This window comes from Micromys minutus (assembly GCF_963924665.1).
Source record: "Micromys minutus genome assembly, chromosome: 1".
Taxonomy (NCBI): domain Eukaryota; kingdom Metazoa; phylum Chordata; class Mammalia; order Rodentia; family Muridae; genus Micromys; species Micromys minutus.
In genome coordinates this window covers 145,609,102-145,633,714 of record NC_137969.1, presented here as the reverse complement: position 1 = coordinate 145,633,714, position 24,613 = coordinate 145,609,102, and the positions used below count along the sequence as shown (strand labels likewise).

Below are 24,613 nucleotides of genomic sequence, written 5' to 3'. Positions count from 1 at the left end.
TGAGTGCCTGATGCCTGTGGTGGCTAGAAGGGGTTGTGGGATACCCTGGAACTGGAGTTTCAGAAGGTTCACAGCAGGATGGTGGGAACGGCCTCAGGAGGAAGAACTCCACTATTTCTAGATATATAAAGGCCTTCTGTCTTTAGAGTACTGACAATGTGCAACACACATAATTTTATTGGTTTCTGTCTTGATTTTATGCTTGTTTGAGTAAAAATAAGAAATTTGGAATTAGGCTACCACCACTATTTTCTAAACTTAGAAACACCCTCTTGATTAATTATAAAACTTTAAATATTATTTAACATCAGATACGTTTTTTAGCTTTATTAATGGTATCTAATTTGCTGATTTGAGGTCTTTGTTAGGGAGATAATTTCTATTACTTAGCAACATAATTTTATAAGACATTGAAAGAATAACTGCCCTCAGTTAGATCACCAGTTATCATAATAACTAAATATTAATTTTTAAATTTTAGTTTCTCTTTAGTAACCGTTTGAAGGCGGGGCATGGCAGGGCACACTTGTAATCCCTGCACATATGAAGCATGAGCAAGCAGAGCTCTGTGATTCAAGGCTAACTTGGTATACATAGTGAATTCTAAACCAGCTAAGGATACCTTGTTTTGTCTAGCCGACCCTGTGCAGGCAGGAGTAACAAAAACTCCTTTGTGTTTTATCACTCAACACATTGGTTGTAAATAACATGGTATTTCTGCATTCATAACTATTTTTCTAGAGGAAAATGTCAAAAGCATTAACAAAGTCTGCTCCTGTTTGCCTATAAGCTTTTCAATAAGATTGGAATGAAGAGCGAATGCTTTATCTTTCGTAGACAAGAACTGAATGATTCTAACAGGGAAGCGTTTACATCTCAAGATCTTTAAGAAGTGGTAGGAAATAGTTAACATGGAATCAAAAGCTTGTGAATCAAAGAATGAAGATCTTTTATCAAGTGGCATCATATCCAAAGGAGGTATGCACCTTTTCTAAAACAAAAATTGTGGAGGTCAGATTAAACAATCTTTATAATAACCATCTTAGCTCCTAGATTTTAGTGTGCTTTGTTTTTAACTGCAAGGCACAGAATTTAGTTGTGAATGTCTACTGTGCTGTTTCTAATTCTGTTTTTGAGTTAGAGATTACCTCGCTTTGTAACTGAGCATATCTGGTTTTAGCATGATTCCATTACCTGTTTTGTCTAAAAATTGTTTCTATGCAGAGGTGATGCTCCACTTTTCCTCATAGCTTTATTTTCTCCAGTGTTTCTTGGTTAAGCTCAGCTCATGTCAGATTGTGTCTCTTTAGGTATAGTGTGGTTCTTATTAACATTCATCTCCTGGAGGCCTAACAGGATCTGGTGCCTATAAAGTTTTGTTTGTTTGTTTGTTTGTTTGTTTAAGATTTGCTTTACTTGTATGAGTGTTTTGCCTACAGCTATGTTTGTGCACCCCATGTATGCTTAGTGCCCTTTGAGGTCAGAAGAGGGTATCAGATCTGATGGGTCTAGAGTTACAGATGGTTGTGAACCACCATTTAGGTCCTGGGAACCAAACCTGAATCTTCTGCAAAAACAACAAGTGCTTTAATTACTGAGCCCTCCACAGCCCCTTCCTATCCCTATGCACACATCTTATTAGCAAGTGTTAGACTTCTATATTCACTCTCTTACCTCAGCCCTCTACTATGTTATTGCTGTGGAGCTCCTATTTTCCTGCCTAATGAAAGTGGTGGCTATCATCACTGTCTAATCTTAACCCTTTCAGTTCTGAACATTAAAGTGTCTTAGATTCACACTTGGAAATTCTGATTCTGTAGGTCCAGAGTGGGGCTTAGGTACAACTATAGTATTTTAAAGTTTCTTAAGTGATCGTGATATACTGCAAAGCTGACAACGGCTGTTATAGACCATCTTTACTCCTAAACACCACTCTACTCTGTGCATGCCAACCACTTGCAGTCCCCTTGCCCCTTTATCATTCTGCATTCTCATAGAAACCCAAATTCTTAGCAGTCTAGCTAATGTCTCCATTTTTGTGCTGAGCTGATAGAAAATTTTTGTTATGGATCTCTTACCAGTCTGCCACTTAATAGTCATGGTCTCCCAGCTCAGCAGGGTCCTGATGCCACTGAAAAATATTTCCCATGACCAAGCCTCTTCCCAATTTCAAAACTATACCATACGAAGTGAGATTCACAGTCCAAAGGATGACTACCAGGCCCCTCATGGTCTCTCTTTTCATCCTCGGATGTGGCAGCAGTTTTTCTCCTGCCCAGGACTTCCCAGCTGTCTCAAGCCAACTGGGGTTCACTGTGGTGCTTCCACTCCTGAGGGTTCCATCTCTCCTGTTCTCCACACTGGTTGGCTGTCACTCCTACAAACTTGAAGGCTCTTCAGTTCCAACGTTACCTGGTCAACCTCTCCCCAGTCTTGTCTCCCACGCGTTCTCCTGTGTTCTTGGTGCTCTCCGCTGTACTTTCATTTCCTTTTTCCCATGAGCCTTTTGCTCCTTCAGGGTTTGTTAAAGGAACCCCTATAATAGTGTTTGCCTCACAGTTGTTTTATGAATAATTAATGAATTCTCTAATATTTAGGTTCTTCAAGCTCGTTTTTTGTAACATCTACTCATGGTACAAAAATTGAAAATGCATCTACAACTGGGACTTTAACACAGATTCCCTTTTTTCCTAAATATGAAGTGGAACTTGATTCTCCTAGAAAGCCTATTCCTTACCCTGGGAAAGAGCACATTGAACGTGTTTTGGAAGAATATTCACATCAAGTTAAAGATTTGCAGAGAAGACTCAATGAAGTGAGTTGCATTTTCTTCTAGGCCCTGGCACCATTGGGACAAGGAGGCATGTTGTTTTGAAATAAAACTTAATCTCCCTGAAAGAAAACATTAGTCTTGGATCCATCAGCTAAACCTGTTAATTTGATCTTTCCAACTCTGCTGGGCTAATGAGACATTTACATGTCATTTTCTTCCAGGTGATAATAACGTCTTAGTTTCATGATGTAATTTTAGTAAAATTTGAATGCTTCAAAATGTTATAATTAATGACATTCATCTGCTATTAATAATTGGTTTAGGCCTGCTGTCCTGCTGTTACAATACCTGACTTCTCTTTGCATATAGTGGTAGAAAGGAGGATTTTACATTTATATACATATATATAGTAAAATAGATTTTAGAAGTATTGGCCAAAAATGTAAGTGGATGGACCTCATCTAGAATCAAACTGTATTAAGTTCCAGTAGTCTACTTTGTAAAAGTCAGACCTCTTATTACCATATACAAGCTCTTTGTGCTAGTCTCGCTCAGTACCCATTCTTTGTATGCTAAGCCACTTGCTCATTCTGGCTGGACCTTATAAATCTAGATGTCCATGCCTCTCTACCTGACTACTGGAAGAGTCTTACTATCTATCAGGGCTCAGTTCAAGCATTTCCTCCTCTGAAGCCTTTCCTCTAGACAGCATTGAGTGTGTTCTCTCTGTTTTGTACATCTTCTGTGTCCAGTAGCATGTTGTTCTGCCTCACCAGACAAGATGAAGACTGTAGATGAGCCACAGTGTTATTAAGATGTGAAAATTATGTGCCATTTTATTCTACACATGGCATACAAAGATAAATAAGACAGAGCTCTATCTCAAAGGAGTTCATAATTTTGGAGGTGAGCCAGTCATGTAAGGAAGTAGTGGTAAGACCTTGTGATAAATACACTGCTAAGGTATAAAGAGACAGAGGAAACACAGACATAGTAAAGAAAAGAAACAGTAACTGGGTTGGCAGGGTGGCTCAGTGGGGAGAGGTGCTAATGCACAAGCCTGACAACTGAATTCAAACCCTGTGTCCTACAAGCTGTCAGGAGATAATGGATGCCAAAGGCAGCTAGCTTGCCTGCCTCAATTGATTTTCTATGTCTAATGTATTTCCTGATAACTCCTGACAGAGTATGTCACACTTGACTGGTTCCTAGTGAGATCAGTAATACAGCACTGTTTGTTGTAATATTTACCCAACAGTGCTTTTATTATAATCCTATGTAATAGAAATGTGCTAGGTACAGACACGTAAAGACGGGTGTGACCCTTCCTTTCCTTGGGGATCTTTGGCCAAAAAGGGTCCTTGAGGGGAAAGGTAGCAGACGAAGAGCGTGCGTGCGTGCCTGCGTGCGTGCGTGTTTCAGAAGCCCTGTGCATGAATGACAGTGAATGACGACACTAGGACTAGCTGCAGGGAGGCAGATCAACTTTACTTGGGGTGATTCAAGGCTTTTTTGGGGATGGGGGTCAGAATATACAGCATGTGCAAAGGCTGAAGACTTTTGGCACTGAAGTGTATGGAGAAGCATTTCAGGAATCTTAGATGCTAGCTAAACAAGTTCTTAAGGTAGAAAGGAAATTGAACCTGTAATCTTAACCAAGGCTCCATGAAATTCTGTAAGTTGGGGTGGGGGGATGGAGGTGGGGGTTGAACTCCACAGACAACGGCAGAGTGGGGGAAGCATTGCCATAGAAGGGATTCCTCCATTATGCTCCCACCTCAGAGGACTCTCTGGACAATGGTAGACTTGGACCTTAATTAGCAGAGTTTTTCCACAGATGGGAAAGAAAAGGTCCCTTCCTTGTAGTCTTGTGTTTGAGATATTTAATGTAGGAGAGACTATTGTGAGAGTTGTGTTAAAGATGGGATGAATGGTGATATGAAGCTTGGTGTTATGACACTTGGGGTTCCTTTTCTAACTTGACTTTGTACCATTTGACACAGTAACATGTGTGTCCTCTGATAGATAATGCCAGGTATCAGCCTAGGGCCTCATGCACACTAGGCATCTGCTGCTGCTGCTTCCCCCTTTCTTCCTCTCTGTGCCCTTTATCAAATGCCTTCTCTCCATCCACTTTTCTCCCTCCCTCCCTTTTTCTTCTTGTCCTCCTTTATTTTTCCTTAAAGAGTCTCACTGCATAGCTCAGTCTGGCCTTAAATTTGAACTCCTTCTGCCTTATCCTTTGGGAAGTTAGGAATATGCCACTGTGGCCAGCCTTAGCATCATAGTCTTTCTCTTTTGTTATCATTTGTTTGTTTTCAGGTTGCTTTTGAGACAGGATTTCTCTGTGTAGTCCTGACCTGGCTGTCCTGGAACTCACTCTGTAGGCCAGACTGGCCTCGAACTCAGAGTCTGCCTCTGTCTGCCTCCTGAGTGCTGGGATTAAAGGCTTGCATCCCCTCCCCTCCCTTTCCTTCCCTTCTTCTCCTCTCCTCTTCTTCCCATTCTGTTCCTGTCTTTTTCTCCTTTTCTCCTTCCTTCTTTCTTGCCTTCCTTCCTTCCTTTTTTTTTCCCCTAGCTGTCTTGATATTTACTCTGTAGACCAGAATGGCTCCATACTCAGAGATCTGCCTGTGTGCACTGCCCCCCACCCCAGCATCCCATTCTTTATGACTGTAATCTTTATGTAATCTTCATTAGCTGTTAGTAGGGAGATGCTTCAGTGCCTGACTTGGAAATTTCTAAATTTTTCTGTAGTTGAGCACCTTCAGAGTTTTATTTGTATATTTTACAAGTTTATTTACTTGTATTTTTTATGTATAGATGTTTTGTCTGCAGGGTGTGTATATGCACTGTGTACATGCAGTACACAGAGGCTGAAGGAGGGTATCAGATTCCCTGGAACTGGAGCTATAGATGGTTTTCAGCTGCCATGTGAATGCTGGAATCACATCCAGGTCCTCTGCAAGAGTAGCCAGTCCTCTTAACCACAGTTTTATCTCACCAGCTTTAGAGTTTTAAATGGTAGTGGCTTTTCCCAAGCATCTAAGTAGGTTGAAGGTAAAGTTCTCTTTATACATAATTTTAACCAGTTTTCCAACTTTAAGGGACAAAACATTTTTCCATTTTTACTTTGAGCTGGAAGACAAATTTGTCTCAGAAAATGGACCAAAGAAGATGAAGCCAGGGAAACTTGTTGATGTTTTTTTATCTAGGTGAGAAGTTATTCATGGGCTCTGAACTACAACAGTGAAGGAGGCAGGTTTTATACATATAACAATAAATTAACAAATGACATATAACCTTGGAAAATTGTTGTCTATAGGATTTATATTTTGATGGTTTAATATCTCTCTATAGATGGATAGATTAATTTGTGTGTATGTCTTTTTTTTTCAGAGCAATGAATTACATGAGAAACAAAAATTTTACTTAAGACAGTCAGTCATTGATTTGCAAACAAAACTTCAAGAAATGCAAATGGAGAGAGACGCCATGGCTGACATCAGGTTGGGTTATTACCTGAGTTCCTCCTCCTTCTCCAGCAGGGTTAAAGCTTGAGCCAGGGCTGGGCTCAGTAGGCAAGTGTTCTGTCAGGGAGAGTCATCCCAGCCCAGAAATGATTTTAAGGTTTTATTCCTTATGTTGGTATAGTCCCATGTACTTGTAACCTCAGCACTTAGATGGCTGAGTTAGGAAGATTGCTGTGAGTTCAAGGCCAGCCTGGGATGTATGGAAAAATTCTGTATAAATTTTTTCCTACTCCTTGTAGTAAAATTGAGTTTTATGTCAATATTAATTTATGTTATTTCTTTTCTTTCATTCATTTCCTAGACGAAGGGAGAGTCAGTCCCAGGAGGAGTTACGAAATCAGCTTAAGAATACAGTTCATGAACTTGAAACTGCCAAGAGCCTTAAGGAGGATATGTTGAAAGACAGCAGCACACAGATAGAGCAGCTACGAAAAATGATGCTTAGTCATGAAGGCGTGCTTCAAGAAATTCGGTCAATCTTAGTTGACTTTGAAGACGCCTCAGGCAAGAAAATATGTGAACACGACAGCATGTCTACCATGCACTTCCGCAGCCTGGGCTCAGCTATTAGTAAAATCCTAAGAGAATTAGACACAGAAATCTCTTTTCTTAAAGGGAGGATATTTCCAGTAAGTGGTGAGAACACTGCTTTATATTACAATGCATTGAGAGATAGTTTGTAAAATCCTTAGAAATAAGCCAACTCTTCACTGTCGTTCTCTGAAATGATACACAATGGTCTCCTGATACAAAACTAGCCATGTTATCTAATGGAGGTGCAGCCAGTGTGCAACTGCTGTCAAATACAGCATGGAGCTTCATGTAGTGTTCTTTCTGTGTGTAACTCCCTAATGCATTCCTTTCATAGAAACCCTGCATTTTCTAAGCTTTAAAATCATCAACACCCAGATTAATATCTCCATTTTGAAACCAGGTAGAGGATCAGCTTGAAACCCTGAAGTCTGAATCACAGAACAAAATCGAACTATTACTTCAACAACATCAAGATCGGTAGGTGTCTAACCGAGACAAAAACTTACAGGAACACTATTCTAGCTGTAGTCTCTCACCTGTAGTTCAGAAGTCTATAAACTCAGATAACAATAAAAATAGTCTTAATGACCTTAACTTAGTTTTCTTCTGACACCTGTTAAAGCTGTAAGGAAGGCTTTATTTAAGCCTAGAGCACTGTAAGTTTTGCTACAGGGGAAGAAAATGAGTTGAGCTCCCAGCACAAAAGGACAGGCAGAGATTTCCAAGGAGAAAGACAGTAAGGGCATTATACTGAATACTACTCACATAGGCTTGACAAGTATTCCTAAAGGTAAGCCATATAGAGAAGTTTTCAAGCTCAAAGGTAAGCAACTTAATCACCTGTCAACAATTAACCATGTTAACAACAAGAATTAGACTATTCTTGCTATGGGTGGCCTGGCAGAGCCTAGGCAGAAGAGCCTAAGTTGAAATAAGAGTGTTTTGTCACTTACCTGTTGGTTACTTAGATGAAGCATTCAATACTCTGACTTAATGTAAATATTTGTAATCGTGTAGTCACAATGTGTTTGATTGCTAGGACCCTTCCCTGTATCTCCCTGGAGGTAGTATTCATATCATATAACATATATTACTCACGGTATTCAGGTTTATGAAACAGAATCTCACTATGTCACCCAGGCTGGCCTTGAAATCCTGGATTCCAAGAATCTTCCTCTTTACCTTCTGTTTTATGGTTTTATTCTTCACTCTGGTATAGTTCCATATACTTGTAATCTCAGCACTTGGGTAGCTGAGATAGGAAGATTGCTGTGAGTTCAAGGCCAGCCTGGGACTTAAAACAAAATTCTGTAGAGGACCAGAGGTACACACCACCATTCCTTGTTTGGTTCTTTTAGTTTATTGCCACTGAAATGCAAATTCAGAATTCTGAAAACTTAGTAAAATTCTAGAGTTCTTATTAAAGGAGTAGCATGCTAGGCATGATGATGCATGCCTTGAGTCCCAACCCTCAGGAGGCAAATAGAGGCAAGTGGGTCTTTGTCATTTTGAGTGTAGTCTGGTGTACACAGCAAGTTCCAGGACAACCAGAGCTACATAATAGAGATCCCAAAGCATCTTTAAAAAAAAAAAAAAAGAAAGAAAAGGAGGGAGTAACATTTTTAAAAAAACAGGCATATTAGTTCATGTCTGTAATCCCAGCACTTAGAAGGCAGAGGCAAGAAGACTTTATACAATTTCAAGGTCTTCCTGGACTACACAATTAAAGTCTGTCTTAGCTAGGGTTTTACTGCTATGAACAGACACCATGACCAAGGAAACTTTTATAAGGACAATATTTAATTGGGGCAGGCTTAGAAGTTCTGAGGTTCAGTTCATTATCATCAAGGTTGGGAGCATGGCAGCTTCCAGGCAACTGTGAGGCTGGAGGAGCTGAGAGTTCCATCTCTTGTTTCAAAGGCTAAGACTGACTTCCAGGCAGCTAGGAGGGTCTTAAAGCCCATGTCCATAATGACACACCTACTCTAGCAAGGCCACACCTCCTAATACTGCATCTCCCTGGGCCACGCATGTACAAATCATTGCACTGTCTCAGACAGATGAAAAAGTAGCATGTATAAAACTGGAACAAATAAACACTAATTCAGAAGGTATTGAAACATTAACTTTTGAGATAAGTTGTAGGTAAGAAAGAGCTTCCTGTATTCTAACAGTCCCCTTGTTCTTGCCTAGGATTGAACAGCTGATAAGTGAACATGAAGTTGAGATCACAGGACTTACAGAGAAAGCCAGCACTGCTCGAAGCCAAGCCAACAGTGTCCAGAGTCAACTGGAAATCATTCAGTATGTGTGTAATGGTAGTTTGAAATTGATGCCATTTGTTGTAGCTTAAAAACTATTATTTTGGGGCTGGAGAGGTGGCTCGGTGGTTAAGAACACTGTCTGCTTTTCCAGAGATCCTGAGTTCAATTCCCAGCAACCACATGGTGGCTCACAACCATCTGTAACGGGATCTGATGCCCTCTCTGGTGTGTCTGATGGCAGTTACAGTGTACTTACACATAAAATAAATAAATAAAATTTAAAAACTTATTTTAAGCTGGAGATTTGACTCAACAGTTAATAGCACTTGTTGCTCTTGAAGAGTACCTGAGTTTGAGTCCTAGCATTCACCTGGCAGCTCATTACTGTTATCTGTGACTCTATTCTTGCTAGGGGAAGGGGTGTCCCTTCAGGCTTTTTGGCTAGTAGGGAAATGATCCAGGTTTGGGAAGAATGAAGCATGGTTCAGCCTAATTTAGGAAGCCAGTGCTGGGCCAAACATCAAAGGTCTGGCACCAGTTGTTTTATTTTAGTCATATTTAAGCACAGCACAATTTTGGGGAAAAAATCTAATAACAATTATCTGTGTCTCATGAGTATAGCAGAGATGAAGACATGTTTACAAAGATGGGTACTATTGATGCAGAGATGATGGCCATGGTTTAGGGTCTAGGGAGAATGACTGAGAAAAATGTGCCTGTGGGCATCAGTTTTGGCCTGGCCCTAAGATGACACAGAGGTCACTAGGTTTCTATAAAGCACAAGTGACATATCATGAGGATGGGTTTTATGGCTCAAAAGCAATGCTTAAGACTTAGGAGGAAAGGGGCTGGGATAATCAAAACATAAATTCTGAGGGTTATGGGTGGAGCCTGACTATAGATAGCAAAGGACCGCCTGATTGTAAAGTACATTTTCCTTCAGCATCCCAGGAGAACAGATGAGCATCTTCTTTCTTTGAAGAGACAAGCCTGCAACTATTATTCTATTATGCTGTCCTAATACCTTTTTGAAATTGCTTAGTAATTTCTGCGTGAAAGTGATAAAACTTCTCTCACATGCTTTTGTGTCACCATGTATGAAGTACTATTGCAAGTATTCAGGATCCTGGGATTTTCCTTGTTGTTCATTTTTAAAATAATAGGACAATCTGGGACCAGTCTGTTCTAGCCAAGAGACAGAGCTGGGCCATCAGAACTCACTGCCTGCTCACAGAGAGCCAAAAACCCAGGAGCAATTTCCCTCCTGAACCCACGGGCCCTCAGTCCCACAGGAGAGACAAGCTCCAGTCAGAGACAGCAAGATCACCTAACATCACAGATAACAAGATGGCAAGAGGCAAGTGCAAGAACCTAAGCAATGGAAACCAAGACAATCTGGCAACATCAGAACCCAGTTCTCCCACCACAGCAAGTAGTGGATATCCCAACACACCAGAAAAACAAGATAAGGACTTAAAATCGTACTTCAATAATGAAGGAGGTCCTCAAAAAGCACATGAATAACTCCCTTAAAAAATTAAAGGAGAATACACATAAACAAGTAGAAGCCCTTAAAGAGGAATCACTTAAAGAGCTACAGGAAAACACAACCAAACAGATGAAGGAACTGAAAACGGAAATAAAAACAATAAGGAAATCACAAAAGGAGACAACCCTGGAGATAGAAAACCTAGGAAAGAGATCAGGAGTCATAGATGTAAGCATCACCAACAGAATACAAGAGATGGAAGAGAGAATCCTCATGGGCAGAAGACAACATAGAAAACACTGACACAACAGTTAGAGAAAATGCAAAAATCAAAAAGCTTCTAACCCCAAAAACATCCAGGAAATCCAGGACACAATGAGAAATCCAAACCTAAGATAAGTATAGAAGAGAGTGATGACTCCCAACTAAAAGGCCCAATGAATATCTTCAACAAAATCATAGAAGACAACTTCCCTAACCTTAAGAATGATATGACCATGAACATACAAGAAGCCTACAGAACTCTAAATAGATTGGACTCAACACCTAATAGTCAAAACACCAAATGTTCAAAACAAAGAAAGAATACTAAAAGCATTAAGGAAAAAAAGGACAAGTTAACATTTAAAGGCATACTGATCAGAATTACACTAGACTCCTCAACAGAGATTATGAAAGCTAGAAGATCCTGGATAGATGTCATACAGTCATACAGTTACAAATGCCAGACCAGGTTACTATATCCAGCAAAACTCTCAATTACCATAGATGGAGAAACCAAGATATTCCAGGACAAAATTAAATTTACATAATATCTGTCCAAAACCCCAGCCCTACAAAGGGTAATAGATGGAAAGCTCTAACACAAGAAGGAAAAACTACACCCTAGGAAAAGCAAGAAAATAATCTTGCAACAAAACTAGAAGAAGACAAGCACACAAACATAATTCAACTTCTAACAACAAAAATAACAGGAAACAACAATCACTATTCCTTAATATATCTTAACATTAGTGGACTCAATTCCTCAGTAAAAAACATAGACTGGATACATTAACAGGATTCAGCATTTTGCTGCATACAGGAAACTCATCTCAGTGACAAAGACAGACACTACCTCAGAGTAAAAGGCTGGCGAAAAATTTTTCCAAGCAAATGATCCCAAGAAACAAACTGGAGTAGCCATTCTAATATCAAATAAAATAGATTTTCAACCAAAAATTATCAAAAAAGATAAGGAAAGGACCCCAGTGAAGAAGCTAGAGAAATGACTGAAGGAGCTGAAAGGGTTTGCAACTTCATGGGAAGAACAACATTGTCAACCAACCAAATCCTCCAGAACTTCCATGGACTAAAACACCAACTATTGAGCACACATGGAGAGATCCATGGCTCCAGCTGCATATGTAGCAGAGGATAGTGTGAAGGCACATTTTCCCAATGTAGGGAAATGCCAAGGCACTGAGGTGGAGAGAGTGATTGGGAGAGCACCTTCATGGAATCAAGTGGAGGGGGAGGGGGAAGGGAGCAGGGATAAAGGGAATAACATTTGAAATGTAAGTACAAGAATATCCAATAAAATAATAATAATAATTAAAATGATAGGACAAAGCAAATATACCACACATGTATTTTCTATATTTGCATATAAATAAATACATGTATATCTGTACATAAGGGGCTCTTGAGGTACTATGCCTAGTCTTAATTTGCTATCCACCCTTCTTTCCACCTTTCAACACTTCTTAGAGAACAGGCAAGGAACCAGAACTCCATGTATATGCGCCAGCTCAGTGACTTGGAGTCTACTGTTTCTCAGCTGCGCTCTGAACTGAGGGAGACCAAGAGGACGTATGAAGATAAGGTCAGGTCAAACGTCACTTCCAGGGCTGTTCTACACATTAAATCAAGAATTTTAATAGTTTGTTTGAAAATAATAATTTCTAATAATTTTTGGAATCAGTGTTAGTTGGTATACAAACATGCTAAATTATCTATTATTAACTTATAAACTATTAACTTAAGTTGATGTTTAAGTTCATTATAAAATTATTGAGAAATTTTTTTTAGTAAATTTCTAAATAGTACATTGAGTAGCAAAGTGTAGGAAGAACACTAGTCTAGCATGCTTGAAGCTTTAGATTAATCCTTGCTATCACAAAAATAAGTGAAAAGTAAAGAATAGAACTATGCTATCTCTCTTTTCTAAGGCTTGGCTTCTGCGAATATAGCCAGCTGTCTCTATCCACCACCAGTGTTTTGAGGACCTGCTTCATCTCTTCAACTTCTAATAATTTTTGTGTCTAGAAAACAAAATTTCAAGATTACTCAAAATAATTAAAGTAAAAATTAGGAAGCTTAGTCTTTCTAGTTCATCACATACTTTCTCTTAAAAGCAGATAATATTTTGGAGGTGGTAGGGCTGGAGAGATGGCTCAGCAGTTAAGATTGTGTACTGCTTTTACAGAGGACATGAGTTCAGTTACTGTCACCCACAGCACATGCTTCACAGTCCATGGAGCCCAGAGCTCCAGCTCCAGGGGCGCCCACCATCTCCATGGGCTCTACCATTCCCCTACTGCCTCAGGATACACACATGGACCTGGACTTAAAAAATTGGTACTATTCCTATTTTTTTTGTCGTGGCTAAAAATAATTTAGTCCACATTATTACCAAGCACTTATTCAAAGATTCAATTTTTGTTAATTTCAATCATGTGGAAACAGTGTGATTCCTAAAACTAGAAGAATAGGAGCTGCTTTTCAGAGGAGGTCATGTTCCTCATGTTCCCTGAGAAGGAGATGGGTGGATGATGTCTGCCTGAGGTAGTTGGGCTTTACTTACTGAATCAGTGTCTTATTTTGTGAAAGCCTGGAAGACAAGTCCACCTTGGTTAACCCAGAGAGCAGTAGTTCTCAACCTGGGGGTCGTGACTTTTTGGGGTGAGTGCCCATCACATATTTACATTGTGATTCAAACAGCAACAAAATTACAGTTAGGAAGTAACAATGAAGCAATTTTATGGTGGGCTCACCCCAACATGAGGAACTGTATCAAAGGGTCACAGCATTAGCAGTTGAGCCTTGTAGAGATAATTTAGGTAAAGTTTTTGCCATCATGTTTATTCAATTTCCCATAGCGTCATTATGTAGAGTGGTGATTTAGAAGAAATAGAAGGTGCTGCAGCTACCAGACCTTTTATAAATGAAAACCATTCTGTTGGCTGCAATAGATGAAGCTGGTCTCAGGAGGCCAGCTTACTAGACAGACGGTGCAGCACTACGTCTTCACACATTTGCCTGTGACAGCACAACTAAGCTTCCACTGCCATTCCAGTGATATCCACAGGAAGGTGCTGTCTTCCTTGGCTCAGTGATATACATTAGATGTCTACCTTTAACTCTAGCAAGAGGAGGAAATTCTTACATGGTTTTATTAAAGTCAGCAGAAGAGATTAACACTAACAGTATACTCTGACCACAGCCAAGCCTTTCAAACATTTTAGTCACTACTCACAGCAAGGTAGTCCATCCAGCAACACATATATCTGAACAACAAAACTATCTCTATTAAATGTGATGTGGAATTTTCTTTCCTCAGATGTTGACTTGAAGATCATTAAACTGATTTTATGATTGACTAGAGGGTTATAATTTGAATAACGTCCCTCTTTAAACCACTCTGTATAGCTTGTAGTCTTGAAATATGATAATTTTAGTCATGGGACCCAAAATGGATCTGACAGCTCAACTCCAACACCAACTTTTGTCACGGTGATGGTCCACTCCCTTGAGACAAAGCATTCTGCACAAAGGACATGACCTCTGCTTCAGAAACCAGAACAGAAGGGCAGTCATGGTTCCAGTACAGCATGGCTAGGAGAACGCTACATGATAACTGACAAAGGACGCCATTGTGTTCTATCTACAGGCCCTATTCATGACCGTCCAAACCATTCCGAAAAGACAGATTTACTGACATAAGACTCTGAGAATTCACAAACTACTAAGTCAAGCTCAGTTTGCCTGTGTTTTCTTATGTAATTATAATCATGGTTCTCCATTATATTGTAGCTTGGAAAAATGGTTCCTTTATAAACTTCATCCAGTTTGCTTATTTATCTTGTCTAATGTTTCATGTTAACATATTAGGATCATTGTCCTAATGTGCTCTAATGTAAAAAGTAGATCACCAAGACTTTTGATAATCTTTTTAAAAGATTTATTTAATGTATATGAATGCTCTATCTGCATATACACCTGCATGCCAGAAGAAAACATCAGATCACATTATATAGATGGATCCATCTATCCATCTGATTGCTGAAATTGAACTCAGGACCTCTGGAAGAGCAGTCATTGATCTTAACTGCTGAGCCATGTCTCCAGTCCCACCTCCATTTTTATAAAAAAGACTTGTTTATATGTATATGTGTGCACTGTAGCTGTCTTCAGACACAAGAGAAAAGGGAATCAGGTCTCAATTACAGATGGTTGTGAGCCATCATATGGTTACTGGGAATTGAACTCAGAACCTCTGGACGAACAGTTGGTGCTCTTAACTGCTGAGCCATGTCTAGGTAGTAAATAACACTTAATCGGGAGGATAGCTAGCACATGGGAGGTTGATTTGGGAGGACCATGGAATCAAGGCCTGCCTAAGGTACATCTTGGGGCCCTGTCTCAAAAAACGGGGCTTGTCAGTTTTGATCAGATCCTTGAAGTATTGATAAAATATATTGTAGTGAACTGAAGAGCTTTGGACCTACTGAGGCTCTCCAGAGAAAGCAGTTCCTGTTGTCTACTTGGTGTAACTGAGCAACAAAGATGAAGTGCGTTACAATAAGGGTTTGGTTTGGAGGAACACAAAATATGAAATGTTTTTGCCTGGAAGACTTGTATACAAGATTTAAAAAGCATACTCTTGTGCCTAGTTTGTTTCATTTTCATATATTGTGACTTCACATTGTTAAAATCTTAAGATACATGTTCTCCTTTGCTGTTTCAGTTCAGATTTTAGTATATAATGTTCAAAAACCAAGAGGAAAAAAGCAATGAAAATAATACAGAAAGATTGAGGATAGAGCTGAGTTGGTGGAGTGCCTGCTAAGCATGCTTAGTTCTGAGTTGACCCCCAGTGCAGGGTCCCCAGAATAGCACATACTTGAAATCCCAGTAAATGGGAAGTAGGGGCAGGGTGATCAGAGGTTCATGGTTATCCTTGGCTACATAATGAGTTTAAGACCAGCCTGAGGTACATGAGACTGCCTGAACAAAACTTTTCTACCTAGACTGTGTAAATTCAGAGAAAAGCTGTTACAAAGGATAATTTTTTACAGGTTAATGAAAAGTATTTTATATTAGTGAACATAGAAGTTGTATTTCTAGGAAAATCTTAGATGTAGCCTTTTAAAAAGCTGACAAAAGTGTTTTACTATAATGCTGTCTTCTATTCTTTTCTTTCCGTTTAGGAGAGCCTCCAGAATTCTCCTTTACGAATCTGGACCAGTAGAAGCTGTCACTATTGGCTCTGTAGATTTTACTTTACTCTTAACTTTCGCTTTTTGAAACAACAAGAAAAAATATATCACTGTCTTGATTCTAAGTTTATTCTATTTTGACAGTAGTTGGTGCTGGATTTCCTGGTCCATAGTGAAGATTCAGTAGCACTGTCTGGAGCTGCCCACTATGCTGGCAGGGTGCATAGGCTTCACAGGGGTCTGTGCAGCTTCAAGCTGAAGCACAGCGCTTTCTTGGGCCACATCTCTTTTTGAGCACAGAATCAGAGCAAAAACACTCCTATAAAAACAAAAGAAATAAAGCACAGATCCAATATGATTTGATGTGATTGGCTGATAACCCTAAAATCAGTGAAATTTGAATAAAATTCTTGTAGTGATTTATACTGATCCAATCCAAAAGGTCTGTTCATGGATGGTGAAGAGGGAAAACCAGGCTGCTATGTAGACAGAAAAGGTGAAAGCTTTACTGTCTGCCCCATGTCAGTGCTGCTGCACATTCTGAAGGCTTTTCTCTGCAGTTTTCTTTTCTGGCTGTTTGTGTCAGCTCAGCTGCTGCTCCCCTGGTTTTCTTCTCATTGTCCATTTATGTGCAAAGGGTTAATGTGTACAGTTGTTTGTGCTCTCAAAGTGAAGGGTAAAGCAAAGCTTAGCAGCTGAGTCAGTATTGACAACTACAAGACCAGGTCCCCATACTTAGTTCTGAGTCCACCCCCAGAAAAGATGTTTCTCCCCGCCCTTTCCCTCCCCCTCCTCTCTAGTTTAGGTCTTACGTTATTGTCAAATTTGATACTATGAAAGAGCCATCCTGATTTTGATTTTTTTCTCTGCAGTAAAAACAGCTATTTTTAAAGAACATATACAAATAATTCTTTGCTCAAGGAGCAAAGTGGTTTGTGCCAAGCTAGGAGTAGTGAGTGTTTGCTCTGCTCATGATGATCCAAACTAAAGATTCTTGTTAAACTTGGGGCCCAAAGAAGAGAAAATATAGAGTCTTACTTTTTTAATACTCTCCTTATAAGTCATGAAAAATGTAAATAATAAGTAAAAAATATTTTTAAAAGTAAAGGAACACAATTGGAGGGAACATGAGATACCATTTAAAAATGTATCTCAGCAAAATGGAGGGAGGGTGGTATGTCACAGAACCTGGGCCAGAACCCAGCACAGTCTCCCTGCAGCTCCCACTCTCCTAAGAGTGCTCACTCAGGCTTTCCCTCACCTCAGCTGAGGTTACAATCTCATTTTTCTCTGTATCTGCTCTCAGTGGAGCATAAGAATCAGCCTTCTTATTGCTGTGGGTTTTGGTTTGGTTGGGTTTTTTGTTGTTTTTGGTGCTAGGGATGGAGCCTAGCAGGCACTCTTCCACTGAGCTATAGCCCCAGTTCAAAGATAATTCTTAAGCCAGGAATCAGTTCATTCTTGTGAAACAGCTTTTAATATGCATCATACAATCAAATACATCCTAGAATCTATTATTTCATCTGTACTTAATACTTGTGAGAATGCCTTGTAGCAATATCAAATAGAATCAGTCAGAACTTAATGCTTCATGAGCTTATTCCTCATGAAATACTCTCAATATGTAACAGTTACGTAAAGCCATCTTAAACATATTCAGTGTAAATGTCAAAACTTATGTTTTAAGTTCTATAGTCATTGGTACCATATTATAGGCAAATGCATAACTGTATGATATTTCTATATTAGCACTTTCTCAAGTTACTTATTGTCCATGTAAATAGATATAGAATCCCTACACATGTATGCCTTGTCAAGGAGATAGTTACATATGTGTATGTGTAATGTTATTATTGACTATATATTGGTTTAAATGAACATTTTAAAATGAATTTGTTTCAAGTAAAAATAAAAAGTTATTAAGGAAAAGTTTGTCTTGGTCATATGTTTTTCAGCTAAAATTTTTTGATCAAATCCAAACTAAGATTTACTCTTGACACAAATTTTCAAGCCTATTTAATAACCTTAGAAATTGGAAGAAATGTGTAGTATTTTATGTCAATATAAAAGCTTTTTTAACTCTAGATGATAGTAGATGATAAAATAGTTGTAATCATGGTGGGGTTTCATTGCATAACACTAAGTATTAACATGTTCTTATGAAATGGTTCATTATCTAATTCTTGATATTGTGTGGCTCCGCTCAGATCAAAGCCCATAGTCTGCATAGTCTGGGCTTCCACTCGGCCTGTGTTGAGGGCTGTTGGATCGTTTGCAATTCTGCAGACCTGCTCCTCCTGCAGACTCTGTTACATTGTTACTTACGTGAACTAAATTTCTCTATTCATACAAATAGCTGTCCTGACTGAAGGAAAAATACATTCCTTAAAGTTGGTTCTCGTTCCTGTTTGTAGTTGAGGAGAATGAAGTTCTGAATGCTTAAATTGTGCAGCACTACATTCTTCAGACTCTAAATCTTTTATATTCAGTATCTAATTGAAACTCTCTCTCTCTCTCTCTCTCTCTCTCTCTCTCTCTCTCTCTCTCTCTGTGTGTGTGTGTGTGTGTGTGTGTGTGTGTGTTTTCAATACAAGGTCTCATTGTGTAGCTCTGGCTATCCTGAAACTCACTTTGTAGACCAGGCTGGCCTTTAGCTCACAGAGATCCAGCTGCCTCTGTCTCCTAAGTGGATGTGCCCACTACGTTTAGCTGAGACTCTGATATGCTAAAGCAAAATAGCTCCTTAGCATCCGAGATTCACTTGTTTGGGGTCTACAGCATATTATTTATGCCACAGAAGATAAATTCTGAGGAGTAAAAACACAGCGTGCTGTGCCCGATAACAGCAGTAACAAGTGCTTCATCTTCACTAATGCCCACACTAAGTCCTTTGGAGATGCTAAGGTTAGAAAGCCCTGAAGAAACCTTTTTGCTTCACCTCTCAGGGAGACCATCTGTTCTTGGAAGGCTTTGTTCAGGTACAGCCAACCCGGCTGCATGTGTTTAATTTAGATTTTCTTCCAGATAGAAGAGCTGGAGAAGCAGTTAGTCCTCGCCAACTCAGAGCTCACTGAGGCACGCTCAGAGCGGGACCAGTTCAGTCAGGAGTCAGGAAATCTGGATGACCAACTCCAAAAGCTGTTGGTGAGATTTTGCTCTAAAGTACATGATTTGGAATCTGGGGGAAATTTCAGTACATTTCACAAACTAGTTTATATTATAAAATTACAGCTTTTGTGAAATATTTGTGCATACACATGGAATATCATTCTATATACTTCACATGTTTTAAATAAGGTATTACATTCTCTGAGTGTTTTTCCTTAGGCATGGGTATTGCAGTGTTAAATATTGTAACCTTTCAAGTAGCCATAGATTTTTAATTAGAACTGCCATCTACTAAATTCAAGTTGTGATGATTCAAAACACAAATTATGTACTTTCCAAATGTAGAGATTACAGTTGTGAGATGCCATTCATAGAATAGCAAAAATGTCTAAGCAAAATATTGGAACTTTTTCTAGGAAAAAAAATCACTCTTAGTCAAGCTATTGAAAAGCTTCTCTTTGAATAATCTAAGGTTTCTCAAATGACACAGCTCCAGACCAGGTGAGGCAAAAGAGTTTGTTCTGATGGTGTGACAGTGGGTGAAGAGAGAACATTGTCGTTGGTTTTAGGCAGATCTTCACAAGAGGGAGAAGGAGCTGAGTCTGGAGAAGGAACAGAACAAGCGTCTGTGGGACCGAGACACAGGCAACAGCATCACCATAGACCACCTGCGGCGGGAGCTGGATGACAGGAACATGGAGGTGCAGCGGCTGGAGGCCCTGCTCAAGGCCATGAAGAGCGAGTGTCAGGGCCAGATGGAGCGGCAGGTAAGCACATAAGCTGAGCCATTGCATTGCCTGTGGCCTCTTCTTGGGAGGAGAATGTTTTTTATGTTTGCTTGCAGACACACACACACACACACACACACACACACACTCCTCATGTTCTGACAGCAAAATGATTTAAGTTAGTCTATTTGAACTGTTCAGTTCAGGATTTCATGCTTTGAGATAACTTGCCTGCCCCCACCAAAAAATAATTATGAAATCTCATTTTACCAAAGATGGCAGCCATTCAGGGGAAGAATGAGAGTCTGGAGAAAGTGTCCTCCCTCACCGCACAGCTGGAGTCCACCAAGGAGATGCTGCGCAAGGTGGTGGAAGAGTTGACAGCCAAGAAGATGAACCTTGAGAGCTCGGAGAGGACAGTGTCTGACCTGACAGCCTCCCTCCAGGAGAAGGAACGCGCCATCGAAGCCACCAATGCAGAGATCACGAAGCTCCGCTCCCGGGTGGACTTGAAGTTACAGGAGCTTCAACACCTGAAGAATGAGGGGGACCACCTCAGAAACGTGCAGACAGAGTGTGAGGCGCTCAAGCTCCAGATGGCTGAAAAGGACAAGGTCGTTGAGATTCTGAGGCAGCAGATTGAGAACATGACTCAGCTGGTTGGCCAACACGGAAGGACTGCAGGTGCTATGCAAGTGGAAAAGGCTCAGCTGGAGAAAGAGATTAATGACCGGAGGCTGGAGCTGCAGGAGGTCAAGGTCTGAGTGGTGGTTGTGGGCGCGTTAGCTCTGTTCTCAAAACATCCATGACCTAATCGTTGAGAAGGGTCCTTGAGGTTTGTAGCCTACCATAGAAAGTGTCTGAGTTGATATGCGTGTTTTTGAGGAAAGAGCTCTACTTTCACTCTCTAAAAGAAATGTGTGGCTCCAAAATGGTGCAGGGTCATGGGTAAAAAAGGAAAATAACAAGAGTGCAACCTCTCTGGAGAGGTTCCTGAGCCTGGAGTTGGAGGTGATTTCCACAGATCGGAGTTTGACCCCCATGCCCTCCCTCCTAATAACTATATAATATTGGAAAATATACATCAAAGACAACCTGGCCTATGTAAATATTAGTCTCTTTCCCCACTCATCTTTGTCTGTGTACTCTCTGTGTTTAAATAATGAGTCTCCTTACTGCACACGTGACTTCCTAAAGCAGGGCACATCTTATTTATCTTTGTAGGTTTTTTTCTCCCATATCTTTATGGGTTTTTTTGGAAGCCATGTCTTATGAAACTTATGCTAGCTCAAGCTTGCCTTGGGCTTGCAATGATTATCTGCCAAGTTCTGGGATTCCAAGCACCAATCACATCACAGAATATTTTGCCGTTTTCTTTTTCTTTTGAGATCGTCTTCACTATGTAAGCAGTGCTGGTCTGGAATTTACTACATAGATCAATAAGCAGAGTGGACTGGGTGTAACCTTCAAAGGCTCGCCCTCCTGATCGATTTCCATTAAGAAGGTACTCAAAGTAGCACTGCCAGCTAGGTAACAAGCATTCAAACCACACGCCAGTGGAGGGAGCCCAAAATTCAAATAATGAAGGAAAAGGCAGTGTGGTGAAGCCCAGAGGAAACCAGCTTCCAGAAGTTGCTTTATGCCCCATACACACTCCTTTCCCAAGTAAGAAACCGTGAGAACTAAAATACTGCCCACAGAGTTTACTGAGGACACAGTCCCAGGATGTTTTATGGAGGCTGATGATGTATGTGTCTGTTCATGGCAGGGCAGGGTCCAGTTTCTCCTCTCCAAGAAGGGAAGCAGGTATTCAGTGTAACTACACTGCCCACAGAAACAGTTTATACAATGAGCCACTCTTTACAGCCAAGTGTCAAAAAGGTTTCATGAATTCCTAAATGCCAGCCAAAGGCCAGCCTGTGAGGCATCTTGATAAACAGGAATGGGCAGCCCCTCATCTCACCACCAACCCCCTCCCTCACATCCATCCTTCTCACCTCCACCCACCCACATCCATCCTTACCTCCACCCCCCCTCAAATCCATCCTTCTCACCTCCACCCCCCTCACATCCATCCTTCTCACCTCCACCCCCCTCACATCCATCCTTCTCACCTCCACCCCCTCACATCCATCCTTTTCACCTCCACCCCCCACATCCATCCTTCTTACCTCCACCCCCCTCACATCCATCCTTTTCACCTCCACCCCCCACATCCATCCTTTTCACCTCCACCCCCCACATCCATCCTTCTTACCTCCACCCCCCTCACATCCATCCTTTTCACCTCCACCCCCCACATCCATCCTTCTTACCTCTACCCCCCCACATCCATCCTTCTCACCTCCACCCCCTCACATCCATCCTTCTCACCTCCACCCCCTCACATCCATCCTTCTCACCTCCACCCCCCACATCCATCCTTCTTACCTCCACCCCCCTCACATCCATCCTTTTCACCTCCACCCCCTCACATCCATCCTTTTCACCTCCACCCCCCACATCCATCCTTCTTACCTCCACCCCCTCACATCCATCCTTTTCACCTCCACTCCCCACATCCATCCTTCTTACCTCCACCCCCCCACATCCATCCTTCTCACCTCCACCCCCTCACATCCATCCTTCTCACCTCCACCCCCTCACATCCATCCTTCTCACCTCCACCCCCCACATCCATCCTTCTCACCTCCACCCCCTCACATCCATCCTTCTTACCTCCACCCCCCCACATCCATCCTTCTTACCTCCACCCCCCCACATCCATCCTTCTCACCTCCACCCCCTCACATCCATCCTTCTCACCTCCACCCCCTCACATCCATCCTTCTCACCTCCACCCCCCTCACATCCATCCTTCTCACCTCCACCCCCTCACATCCATCCTTTTCACCTCCACCCCCCACATCCATCCTTCTTACCTCCACCCCCCTCACATCCATCCTTTTCACCTCCACCCCCCACATCCATCCTTCTCACCTCCACCCCCTCACATCCATCCTTCTCACCTCCACCCCCTCACATTCATCCTTCTCACCTCCACCCCCCTCACATCCATCCTTCTCACCTCCACCCCTCACATCCATCCTTCTCACCTCCACCCCCCCTCACATCCATCCTTCTCACCTCCACCCCCCCTCACATCCATCCTTCTCACCTCCACCCCCTTACATCCATCCTTCTCACCTCCACCCCCCCACATCCATCCTTCTCACCTCCACCCCCCTCACATCCATCCTTCTCACCTCCACCCCCCTCACATCCATCCTTCTCACCTCCATCCCCCCTCACATCCACCCCGCTCCCTCATACCTCCTTCCATTTTCATTGTTAGTCTCTTTGCTTTATCAGCTATTGTGGTTTGAGTTTGGATGTCCTGAGTGCTTGTTCCCAGATGACAGTGATGTGTTGGATGGTTGTAAAACCTTTGGGTCTGTGACATAGTCAGCAGAAATGGGTGACTGAAGGCAGGTCTTGAAGGTAATATTTGCTTTGGGTTCTGGCCTGAGTTCTTTGCTCTCTGACATTAGAAGTAGGTAGAGTATCCATGAGACTGGTTGGGATGTTATTTTATTTTACATGTACATGTTATTTTACTCCTCTCACTGGATTTTGTGTTTGTCAACCAGATTTTAAAAGATAAAAAAGATGCAAAGATCCGGGAGCTTGAAGCCAGAGTGAGTGACCTTGAACTGGAGAAGGTGAAGCTGGTGAATGCAGGCTCTGAGCGGCTTCGAGCGGTGAAGGACATCAGACAAGAGAGAGATCAGCTGTTAAATGAGGTGAAGACTAGTAGGACTGAACTGAACAATCTCTCAGGTATGGCACCTCAGTTCACTCTGTCCTAAATGCTTTGAGGTCCCACATGGGCACCCACACACTTACAAAAGAAGAGTGTCTGGTCTCACAACACAAATGCTGATAGCCAATCTGCTCCCATCATGTGGTCTGCACTGCACTTCTCATCTTGCATCTTGATGCTTGCTAACCATTACCTGTATTCAGTCCTTAGTTCAGAGTAGGGTGAGGTATCCAGATGACAGGCCTCCTGAAGGGTTGTCTTTACAGCTTTACTTTTATGGAAATGGGAACCTTGCAGCCTTTGAGCCAAATGACTTGATTAAAACTGACATGTATAAATAGAAATTATGCAAAAAATTATAAAGAAATTATAAAAAATTATAAAAAGAAATTATCCACTGAGAGGAGAAACCCATATGGTGAGGACTTGAACAGAGGCAGTGGTAGCAAGAATGGGAGGAGAGCAAAGACTTGAGACTCGTTTGGGCAGTGTGGTGGTGCACACCTTTAACCCAGCAATGGCGAGGTGGACGCAGTGAAGCTCTGAGGTCAAGACCATATCTACACAATGAGTTCTAGAACAGTCAGTTATATAGTGAGACCTTTCTCAAAACAACAGCACCAACAACAATAACAAATCACACAGACCTCCACACACCCCGTCCCCGCCACACACACAAAACAAAGAATAATTTGGGAGGTTGCAGCGGTAGAATTAGTGACTGACACATTTGTTCTGGGTTTTTAGTTTGTGGGATTAGGAAACAATAATATTAATAACTAAAAAGGGAACTAGAGAAGAGGCAGGCTTGAGAGCAAGGGGTAAGGCAGAGGTAGTCTGTATGAGGAGGACATGTGGAGCTGGACTTGTGTATGTAAATCTGTATCAAAGCCAAGTGTGAT

At 41.2% G+C, this 24,613-nt stretch overlaps 1 protein-coding gene across 1 annotated transcript in view; it reads left to right on the top strand.

The window, feature by feature from the left end:
* CCDC158 (coiled-coil domain containing 158) overlaps positions 1-24,613 on the top strand; it is a 51,798-nt gene that overhangs the window by 795 nt on the left and 26,390 nt on the right. The window contains exons 2-12 of the mRNA XM_080932174.1: positions 838-978; positions 2,598-2,815; positions 6,173-6,282; positions 6,608-6,935; positions 7,241-7,317; positions 9,034-9,144; positions 12,343-12,457; positions 19,098-19,217; positions 19,751-19,948; positions 20,185-20,667; positions 23,539-23,728. Of these exons, the coding sequence (XP_080788300.1) occupies positions 912-978; positions 2,598-2,815; positions 6,173-6,282; positions 6,608-6,935; positions 7,241-7,317; positions 9,034-9,144; positions 12,343-12,457; positions 19,098-19,217; positions 19,751-19,948; positions 20,185-20,667; positions 23,539-23,728 (2,017 nt within the window). The 5' untranslated portion in view covers positions 838-911. The remainder of the gene's footprint in view (positions 1-837; positions 979-2,597; positions 2,816-6,172; positions 6,283-6,607; positions 6,936-7,240; positions 7,318-9,033; positions 9,145-12,342; positions 12,458-19,097; positions 19,218-19,750; positions 19,949-20,184; positions 20,668-23,538; positions 23,729-24,613) is intronic.